The sequence below is a fragment of the Pseudorasbora parva genome, chromosome 2 (assembly GCF_024679245.1).
Source record: "Pseudorasbora parva isolate DD20220531a chromosome 2, ASM2467924v1, whole genome shotgun sequence".
In the NCBI taxonomy this organism is placed as follows: Eukaryota; Metazoa; Chordata; class Actinopteri; order Cypriniformes; family Gobionidae; genus Pseudorasbora; species Pseudorasbora parva.
Genome location: NC_090173.1, coordinates 948,353 through 959,659, shown reverse-complemented (window position 1 = coordinate 959,659; position 11,307 = coordinate 948,353). Strand labels below are relative to the sequence as shown.

The 11,307-nt window shown below is 42.5% G+C and overlaps 1 protein-coding gene and 1 long non-coding RNA gene across 2 annotated transcripts; both read left to right on the top strand.

Annotated features, from left to right (window-relative positions):
* Positions 1–574: 574 nt before the first annotated feature.
* On the top strand, positions 575–2,903 carry LOC137089752 (uncharacterized). Its single transcript, XM_067453320.1, has 5 exons — positions 575–635; positions 1,217–1,558; positions 1,688–1,996; positions 2,046–2,159; positions 2,782–2,903. The coding sequence occupies exons 1-5, from the start codon at positions 575–577 to the stop codon at positions 2,901–2,903; spliced, it is 948 nt and encodes a 315-aa protein (XP_067309421.1).
* A 648-nt stretch (positions 2,904–3,551) lies between these two features.
* LOC137049772 (uncharacterized) lies at positions 3,552–4,552 on the top strand. Its single transcript, XR_010899708.1, has 3 exons — positions 3,552–3,626; positions 3,748–3,828; positions 3,946–4,552. It is a non-coding gene; the product is annotated as an uncharacterized lncRNA (long non-coding RNA).
* The last annotated feature ends 6,755 nt before the right edge of the window (positions 4,553–11,307 follow it).

Here is an 11,307-nt window from a genome sequence, read left to right as displayed (position 1 = left end):
GACTGACAGATATAGAGTCAGTGAAAGGCTTCTGTATCATAGAGTCAGCACTAAACACTCAGATGGTCAGATCAGAGGAATGATGGGAAGTGTAGTGTTAGAGACTGTGACAGATATAGAGTCAGTGAAAGGCTTCTGTATCATAGAGACAGCACTAAACACTCAGATGGTCGGATCAGAGGAATGATGGGAAGTGTAGTGTTAGAGACTGACAGATATAGAGTCAGTGAAAGGCTTCTGTATCATAGAGACAGCACTAAACACTCAGATGGTCAGATCAGAGGAATGATGGGAAGTGTAGTGTTAGTGACTGACAGATATAGAGTCAGTGAAAGGCTTCTGTATCATAGAGTCAGCACTAAACACTCAGATGGTCAGATCAGAGGAATGATGGGAAGTGTAGTGTTAGTGACTGACAGATATAGAGTCAGTGAAAGGCTTCTGTATCATAGAGTCAGCACTAAACACTCAGATGGTCAGATCTGAGGAAGTTAATAAACCACAGGAGGAGCTGATGATGATAAAGGAAGAGATGTGACTATATAAAGAACAGAAAGACTGCCAGAAACAGAAAATGTCTGATAAGTGTGATCTGTGTCTGCTGGGACTGATCGTTCTCTCTTCTCTTCCCTCAGGTAAACACATCTGTTTATCTATAAGATATCAGAAAAGATCTGTATGATGTGAACATATTCAAAAACTGAGTGTGGCAAGTGTTTGGGAAAGAGTTTAAACTGTTGCTGAAAGTCATGTCATGGCGTTTGGTTCATTGTGTTTTATTCCTGAATGCACTGATATTTGTCATAATGTGTGTCATAGTGTCATTCAGATCTCATGCAAAGCTCTTCATTTATTATCCATCATTCATTTACTCACAGAGAGACTTTCAGCTGTTTATACCTGATCAGAAAATAATACATTCATTACATTCTCTCTCTCTCTGTGTGTGTGTGTGTGTGTGTGTGTGTGTGTGTGTGTGTGTGTGTGTGTGTGTGTGTGTGTGTGTGTGTGTGTGTGTGTGTGAACTCTATTCAATAAACTCAAACTGAAAGTAAAGCGCAGACAGCTGCTCACGGACGGGTCATTTCTTTATTTTGTTTGCATTAAGTGAGGAACAAAGACTGCATTATTTCAATCCTCTGCTTTTATGCTGGTATGTTTTATCTTTATTTATTAATATATATCATAATGATCACTCAGATGTTCTGTGTTTCAGGATCCAGTGGAGTGGATAATGATCATGTGTTCATCAGTTCTGGTGGAAATGTCCGTCTGTCCTGTAATAATGCTCTTTCTGACTGCACATCAACTACATGGACCTACGATAACATAGTGACCTACTCTTACAGAGCCAGACGTTCAGCAGCCGTTGAACTGATTAATGGAGGGATAAAGAATAAAGACACAGAGAGACATGAGAGACTGAGTCTGGGGTCTGACTGCTCTCTGAACATCAACAACGTCACAATAGAAGATCATGGAGCTTACACCTGCACACAATTTGTGAATGGACAGAGACAAGGACTTGATGCTGATGTTCTTCTGCATGTTCTTCATGGTGAGTTTATGATTATATGGCCAATTTAAAAAGGGAGGATTCTTTGTTTCAACTCACACACATGATTTGTTTCAGTGTCTCTATCATCATCATCATCATCATCATCATCATCATCATCATCATCATCATCATCATCATCATCCTCTCAGACTGAGATCAGTCCAGGCCGCTCTGTGACTCTCTCCTGTCAGTTGTATTCATATCCTGGATTCTTCTGTGATGATTGGGTCCGTTCTGAGGATATTGAGCTGCTGTGGGTGAATCAGGCTGGTGTTGATCTTCAGACAGACTCCAGATATCAGATATCAGCTCCAGATTGCTGTAAGATCACTCTGACTACAACACTCCTGAATGAAGATCACAACAGAGAGTGGAGATGTGAAGTTACTCAGAGAAATCAACTCAAGACCTCAGTCACATACACTGTCAAGTATTCAGGTGAGAAACAACTATTACTACTGTAAAATATGATGTTAATGTCCTACAGAAGATGCGTCTGAACATTCATCTTCTGCAGTCGATTCATCAACACTGATTCCAGTCAGCAGCTCAGACTCTCAGAAGAAATCAAGCCCAACTCCATCAGCAGCTCCTACACAAGGTACATGATCACATGATCACCGTCACACACACCTTCTCTCACTTCAGCGGTTTGATCCCATCACAATAACATCAGCCCATAATTCCCTCAATTCAGTATGAATCCTCATTTTCCTCAAACGCTGTGTGTTTCAGATGCCGTCAGTACACAGATATTCCACATTTCAGTGTTTATCAAACTTAGACATGAGTGTGTGCTAGAACTGAACTTAACATGAATATCTGTGAATGAATAAAGCATCAAACAGATTTATTTCTGATTTCCTCCTGACACCTTGAGATTGAAATAAAATGATAATAGGCGACAGACTCGTGGAACAGAGGAAGTTCACACAGAGTCCAGCTCATATTCATCATTTCTGTGAAGATTAGCTATAATGTGATGAGAGCAGAGATCAGAGCCTCTCATACCCCTTTTCCACCAAGGCAGTACTGGTGCGGATCCAGAGCCTAGTTTCAAATCAGTTCTTTAGCGCTTCTGAACACAATATAGGCCACTCTGAAACACTACACACACACACACACACACACACACACACACACACACACACACACACACACACACACACACACACACACACAGGTGAGTGAGTCAAGGCCTCTCATACCCCTTTTCCACCAAGGCAGTACAGGTGCGGAGCCGGAGCCTAGTTTCAAATCGGTTCTGTGTCTTTCCACACCCAAAGCACCAGCTCTGAGCCAGGGAAAGCGGTTCTTAAATAGCACCAAAACATTGCTGGGCTAGAAGAACCGATTACGTCAGGGGCTGGAGGCGGGGTTACAGCAACCAACAAGACCAACACAAGCATGAGATCCGCCATTTTTTAAATAGCAGCTAATCAAGCTAACAGCTGCTCGAAGGCGTTGGACTCGCAGCGTTTTGATGCTGATGTAGGATCATAAAGCCATGAGCTATTGAGGGAAGGATTGTTTGAGATGCATCGGCACGCGCTGTGCAGACCGATCGCCGTATGACATCAAAATACAGCGAGAGTAAACGGCTCCTTATGCTTTTGAATCGCTCATGCGGTATTTTGATATCATACAAGGACCGGTTCGCACATCAGCGCTGATGCTTCTGGAATAAGCCTGGAGTATGTGTATTTCCTGTTGCCTCACTAGCATTGCTAAAACGCTAGCGGGAAAGATGAGCCGTATACAGTGCCGTAAGACCTATAGCTCTGTGGTGGCTCTCTAGCCTGTGGAAAGCCAAACCGGTTCTTAAAGGCTCTCAAGAACTGACACTAGCCCTGGCTCTGAACTAGCACCGGCTCATTCTGGTGGAAAAGGGGTAACAGAGTCCAGTACCTATTCCTCATTTCTGTGAAGATCAACTATAATGTGATGATGATGATGATGATGATGATGATGACGACGTGCTGCATTATGTTTGAGCTGAACTAACACACATGATCCACAGATCCAGGAGAAACTGAAGTCAGTGTGACTGCTGCATTATTAATCAGAGGTACGACACGTTGATTTATTCTGACAGCTTTATATCACTGAAACTATCAGTCAGTCTGTGAATGTTCATCGTTGAATCCCCTTGACTTCAGTTTCTCCTCTTCCTCTCATGTTTCCTGCAGTGATTGTGAGTATTGTTGAGATGGCAGTGTTTGCTGCTCCTACTGTGATTCTTCTTCAGATCATCTGTGCAAGAAGAGCTGGTGAGTTTGAGCCGCACACAATCTGATCATTCACACTCATCTGATCTGGATCAATCTGCAGTCATGATAAAAACACACACCAGAGGTCAGAGGTCAGTCAATGGCTTTATTTTACAGGGAGGAAGGACTCGCAGCGGCCAGAGGAAATAGAGATGCCTACAATATTACAAGAAAATACTGCTGAGCTGGAGCGAGATTAACAGGCCAGATTTATTTTCATTTTATGGGTTTTATGGATATTTGCCTACAGTGTTGAATGTCATTTTCTTGTGCTTCATATGTAAACTGCTTTAAATATGATATTAAATACAGTAACGGACAGACTCAGACTGTGTGTAAAAGCTGATTTAGTGATTTTCATATCATGTCTGCTCATTCCTGTTTTTAGCCTTTTTTATTTTGCATGATTACTACTAGTTGTCTTGCATAACCATGTAAGAAGTGTTTTATCTTGACTAAATACCATGTAAGGAGTGTTCCCTTTCGATACGGTTCACTGTCATTGTGTGAGAGTTTTCTCTCTCTCGCTATGGGGAAACGGCGTTTTCTCTGAATACTGAAGCCTGATTGGTTCACATTAGTGAATTTACTGGCCCACCCCCACAAGCTCACAGCTGACTCAGCCAAAGCACAGAAGAGCATTTCTTCTAAAAGAACAGCGACATCGGATGCAACATTTCTGACCGTGATTGTAGCTGTGCTGTCACTTGCCAGCCATGAACACGATCTCTGATCCAGGCGCCATATCACCTTCTACCAGGCGCCTCTATAGACAAAAGTGGGCCAGTGCACAGCCTGGCTTATAAACCCCATATCCTGTGAGATCGAGTCCATTTTCTCTTTTCTTCAGGAGCTGTTGGATGGGTAAAGTATACATGGTAGCTATTGCAGTGTAGCACACACCTCTAGCTGGCCAGTCATTTGGGAAACACGACCTGGAGGTCAGATTTCTCAAAGGGGCCAGAAGGCTAAACACGCCTCGTCCCAACTCAGTCCCTTCCTAGGACCTGTCCATTGCCTTGAGAGCACTCAGATGCCCTCGGTTTGAGCCACTCAGACAGCCGACCTTTGGCCTCTGTCACTAAAGTCCACTCTCCTGCTGGCTCTGACATCGGTCAAGTGAGTCTGTGACTTTCAGGCTGTCTCAGTGGACTCTTCCTGCCTGCTGAGGGTGAACAGACACCATCTCTTACACAGCAGAGATTGGCCCATATTGGTTAGTGGACACAATAGCGCTATCCTACAAGTCTCTGGACTTTCAGTGCCCCATTAAAGTGAGGGCTCACTCCACCAGAGGAATGGCCTCCTCTTGCGTCTAGTCTAGAGGAATATCCATGGCTGATATCTGTGCAGTGACCGGCTAGTCTTCGCTGTCCATCTTTATCAGGTTCTACAACATCGATATCTAGGTTTTTCTGTTTTCCTTTGGATATTCTGAGTCCTTGACTCTAGAAGCCTGCCCTCGTCACTGAGTGCTCCTGGGCTCCGGCTGCACAGCGTTTTGCAGTCGCTCCCCACAGCGAGAGAGAGAAAGTCTCTCATGTAATACGAGTGAACCGTATCAAAGAGGAATGCTCCAGTTACTGACATAACCTTCGTCCTTAAGATAACAGGAACAAGCATATATATCTCACACAATGCTCGTTCAGCCTGAGGTTACGTCAGTAACCGGAGTGTTTTATCTTAACTAATACCATGTAAGTTGTGTTTTCTCTGATTATCAAGAAGCCCTCACCCATCCACTGAGGACGCTGGGCGGCCTATAAATATGAGACTGTGACTTCCCTTTCTTCTCTCATCTTGTACTGCAGATTATGTCTGTATGTCAGAGGGACATTATAGCAAGAATAAAGCCTTTTAAAGACACCTAGTTTGTTTTTCTGAATCAGCCTTATCATGACTCTAACACACTTCACCTTCACTCACAGCTGGGTTACAAGAGCACAGTTATTGGGTTTAGGCTTGTAAGTGCAATTATTTTCAAATTATTTTTAAATGCGTACAGACCTGAGGAAGTTAACAACTACTGGAGGAGCTGATGATGTTAAAGAAAGAGCTGTAAGTATATGAAGAAGAGAGAGACTGACAGAAACAGAAAAAGTATATACAGGATATTCTTAAGCCCATGAGAGCATTACTGTTAGTGTCACTTCTTTCTTTTAGCAATTTCCTGCATGCCAGTAAAATATAGAACTAAATTGTTAAATTACTCAGCTCTTTTTAAAGGGTTCGGCTCTCATAATGAAGCACACAAAGCAACTTCTCCAAGATGATGGTCTCCCTGATCTCCTCCTTAGTCTGAAGATCAGGTCTCACCCAACAATGACAGAGGGTCCTCAGATGGTTGAATGTCTCTTTTGGGCTCTCACCAGCATGGATTGTGGACACCTGGAATCGCTGTCGGCAGGTCTCTGGCAAGATGTTACATTTCTCCAAGGGTGCATCTCTCAGGTCAGCCTACACTCCGGCTTGCTCCTCATCCATTGCCAAGTACACCTCCTAAGCCTTTCCAGTCAGTAATGGAACCAGACGATGGCTCCATTCTTCCTCTGGCCATCCCCAAGTCTTGGCTAGGCGTTCAAAGCGAAACTCTCAATGTCCTCCCCCTGTTGGAAGGCAGGTATCCTTGGCGGTTCACTCATTAGCCTTGGCTGGATGGCGGCTTGACTTTCTGGTGTGTCTGGCCGCTGTGCAGTTCTAGATGTAGCTGGTGTCAGAAGATCCATCCGCAAGCTCCTGGTCTGACTAGGGGTTTCCGCAGGTCTAAACGTCTGCAGGATCACATCTCGTAGCCTCCGTAGTTCTAGCCGATTCCGCTCCTCCGGTTTTTGCTGTGCATCGAGGATCTGCATCCCAGCAGTCCCTCACTGGATGGTGACCCTGTTGGGTCTGCTTTAATCTGCGGTGCGTGGACCTCAGATGAAACTCCAGGGACCGCCGCCTCTGCCCCCTCTTCATCCTCCGTCGACTCTAAGGAGCGTACACCTGGAAGCATAATCCACCTCGGGTTCTTTTGTCTTTCGGTGCCTTCTTGCGGGTAGCCATCCCACCACTGCCACCAAATGTCACAAAGCGTCACCTAGGGATCTGCTTTGGATAGCGTGAGGGTTCGCTTGTGAAGGTAAAAGAATGATGGCTCTACTCACAACAGCACTAGCGTGCAATGTGTAGTTTATTGGTAACACTGAAGATCGATACGAAAGTCCATGAAAACAACAGAGAGGCTGGAAGGTCCCAGGCTGTGGGTCGGCAGTAGGGACAGACAGAGCAGCAGTGCTGGAAAGGAGAGAGTGGATGGTCTCAACTTTTTTCCTAAAGAAGGTGATGAAGCTGTTGCATTTCTCTTCTGATGTGTCATTGTGTGAAGTAGTTTGTGGCTTGATGAGATGATTTATTGTGGAGAAAAGCTGCTTGGAGTTTCCCTGATTTTCACTACTGATGTTTGAGTAGAACTGTGTCCGTGCTTTTTTTAGTGACATTGAGTAGGCCTTCTGATGTTCTTGATAGGCTATTTTGTGAACAGTAAGTCCAGTTTTTGAAACACGTCGCTCAAGTACACGCCCTGCTCTTTTCATTTTCCGTAGTTCTGGAGTGAACCAGGGGGATGTATGAGAGAAAGTGACTATTCGTGTTTTTTCATGTGCATGGAGGTCCAAAATACTGCTCAAAGTGCTATTATAAAAGTCTACAGATTAATTTAAAGATGTGAAATTTGCTGAAGGGATTTTCATGAGGTCCAAAGCCAAAGTGTCTGTGTTGATATGTTTTATGTTTCTGAAATGGATTTGACGTTTTGGTTTGATGTAAGAAGAAAAGTTCACCTCCATTGAGATGACTTTGTGATCGGACACTCCAAGATCATATACCAGTAGATTTTCAATGGGGACAGAGTCAGTAATGACCAGGTCAAGTGTATGTCCTTTGTTGTGTGTTGGCACATCAACATGCTGTTTGAGATTTAGACTATCCAATAGCTGTAAAAAATCAGCTGCTGGGTGACAGGAGGGAGTGTCAACATGAATGTTCAGTATTTTGGACCTCCATGCACATGAAAAAACACGAATAGTCACTTTCTCTATATAAAAATGTTAGCAGATGTGGTACAGAATGAAGTGAGGAATTCATTTATCTCTGACATAAAAGCTGGATTTTGCTTAGGAAGCCGGTAAATAAGAAGAATAGTCACAGTGAGAGATGGTTTGCATCTGAAGGCAAGGCATTCAAAAGTGGACTGTCAGGCAGAGACAACGAGGTGAGTTTTAAGTCACTTAGATGTAGTACTGCTAGGCCACCACCACGACTCGAGCGGCGTGCTTTCTCCAAGTATTGACATGCTTGAGGACATGCTTCATTTAATGTAAAATATTCCTCTGGCTGATGTCAGGTCTATGTAAGACACATGATATTAATATTCTTGTCCAATATGTGGCTGTGTATAAGACAAGATTTATTTGTGAGAGACTGTGTGTTAAACAGTTTTGTTTTGATATTTGATGGAGCAGTGTACTGTAGAGAACGAAGTACACTGTAGTCCACTCCACGTTTTCTGTTCCACTCCGTAGTGACGGGTCTTATGCAAGTAGACTTCCCAATGCTATTTGTTCCAGGTAGAGAGGCGTTCTGATGACGTAGATGCCATGCGACAATGCGCTCGCTTGACCAAAGTGATGGAATAGAGTCACCGGATTGAGAGAAAACAAACTTTCTACGGCAACTTCTATGGATGTAGCGGGGTCGGCTTTTAAGTTGAAGCTGTTTAATGGCTGGAATATATATTGGACTGATGTTATTCCTTAACTTAAACAGTTGCGTGATGGAGAACTTTAGCGTCATGTCGCCCTAAAGAGAAGATCCGAACATTATCTAGCCGGCCGGCAAGTGGCTACTCGCTAAGCCGGGGAGATGTTACTTTATCCAGCGAGGGCTAACTTGGCAGTGAAGTGTTGTCCGTTTAGACACTGTTTATGCTGGTGTCGATGAGTGATATCAAGACCACATGGCCAGAAAGCAGTAATAAAAACTCTAATGCAACAGCTCAGGTACAGGCAGCACAAAAAAGATTGCCAGCAACAACAGGTAATCCGAAAAATAGCAGAAAGTGACTTTGTAGAAAGTAGGTTCTAGAGTGCAAAAAATGATACACAAAATGTTTTCTTAAGGGAGAAGCGGCAACAGACAGCGCCAGCGTCCTCCACACTCCTGTCAGGTTAAGTAATACTCAAGAACATCACAGGTTGGCACATTCCCAGATGGATCTGATGCGTCTTCATCCATTATTTCATCCGTGGTTTCGCCTCTTATCTAAATCTGACCATGGAGTTGACTTTGGCAGAAAGCTGAAGGTGGTTGCTGATAGGCCCTCCCAATCAGTGGCGCCTGCACAATCCAATCACGTTTGAGAGGGAAACCACAAATTGAGTTAGTAAAGAGTACAATATTTGCCTCTCAAATGTACTTGAGTAAAGTCATGAGTACTCCCCAAAAACGATACTCGAGTAAAGTACAGATCCCACAAAATTGTACTTAAGTACTGTCTTCAAGTAAATGTACTTAGTTACTGTCTGGCTCTGCTTATTTAAAGTATCATAGTGAGCACAAACAAACCCCCTTCACCCAAATCAACCGTTCTGACCCCCAACCATACTATATACAAAGAATAGGTAATTCAAAGCAGTCAATCAAGTATTACAAAGAAATCTGGGTTTCCTGCATTGTTTGGTTGTTGCTACAAATTGCTACAAATGACCTAATCACGTCTCTCATTTACTGTTATGTTTTTACTGCTTACAGGCACCAACTACCAAAGACCTGTAACACCGTCATAATTAATTTAAATCAAAAATATATCCTGCCTGACACCTTTGTAAATGACTAAAACTAATATATAAGTTGAACAAATATTTAAAATTGTAAAATGTTTTAAAATTAAGGGATGTTAATCAACTTGGGTATTTTGCTGATGAAGGACAAAAACTGCTTCCTAAAAGTAGAACAAATTATTAAGACAAACATGAAAACACATTGTTTCATGGATAAAAACTGCAATGCAGACGTCTAAAAGACATAATACTGACACAGACAAAATAAAATGGCCTGAATCGACTAACCTCTCACTTACAATAACTACTAAAATCACTTACTTTTTAATTTAGATGTGGCTTCTTTTTTGACCTATGGATTTTAGCCGGCAGCGGCGAATGTCACGGTGGATTGTGTTCACCGACAATGTTTTCTAGAGGAAGTATTCCTGAGCCGATATTGTGATTTCCATTACAGTAGCATTCCTGTATGTGATCCGGTGCTGTCTAACGGCCTGAAGGTGGTGCCTGCCGAAACTGCTTTAATTAAAAGGGGCGGGAACAAACCACACAGTCACAAATCTGAATGAACCTAATTCCCCACAGTTTAAAAGTGAAGTTAATCCATCTTCACCTCGTGGATTTTGTGAGAGGAGATACATTTTGTGAAAGCAGTGACTTTGTGATATACGTGAGATTTATAGTGTGCTTTGGTTATTTATATTTAGGGTAGATTTAAATTAGATATATTGAGTGATAGGTTTAGACAGTGACAGTAAGTTAGATAGTGACAGATAGCACAGGAAAAATAGAGATATAGAATTCATTGTTGATATACAGATAGATATGGAGGCTCCACATAAGAGATGCCATACATCTGTGGTGTGGGAGCATTTCCATCTGCAAACACCAAATAAAGTGAGGAAAGATTTGTGATGCCAGCAACAAGTGTCCCTTTTGAGAGGATTGTTTTCAAAGGTTGGAGAAATGATATGTAAAAAAAGAAGTCCTTTAACAGGAGAGCAATTAATATTTTGAATAAAAATGTTATGTAACAACTGTGACACATTGTGGCTGTATTTATTTTATAAATCTTCATTTTTCATGACAAAAAAAAAAAAAAAACTAAAGTTATTCACAATGAGGAGACTACAGATTTCAAATCCAAGTAGCTGTCCAACAGATTACAACATTTTTTTTTTCCACAGATCACTGTCAAGGTTATTTCAGATCAATACACGCCAGTGTCCACTAGATGGCGTCATGGAGACAGGTGTCGGGTGTTGTTTCAAAGCTTCGGCACATTTGCTTCAACTGTCTCAGTGCTTCACGAAGCCTCGGTCTGCCCATCACTAGCAGATTCTCTGAATCTTTGGATAATATTCTGCACTGTAGATGATGATAACTTAAAACTCTTTGCAATTGTTCTCTGAAAAACTCCTTTCTGATATTGCTCCACTATTTCTCAATACAGCATTGGGGGAAATGAAAGCTTTAGCGTAAGTTCTGCCAGGAAGATTCAATGTTATGCCACGTGTCACTTTCAGACCAAACCAGTCACGTCATAATCCACAAAGTATAAAAGGTGGTCACTTACACATGTCTGAGTTTGCAGATGCTGACGCCGACAGTTACCTTGCTCATGCTCAGTCAAAGCAACCATGTTAAAGAATATGCATAA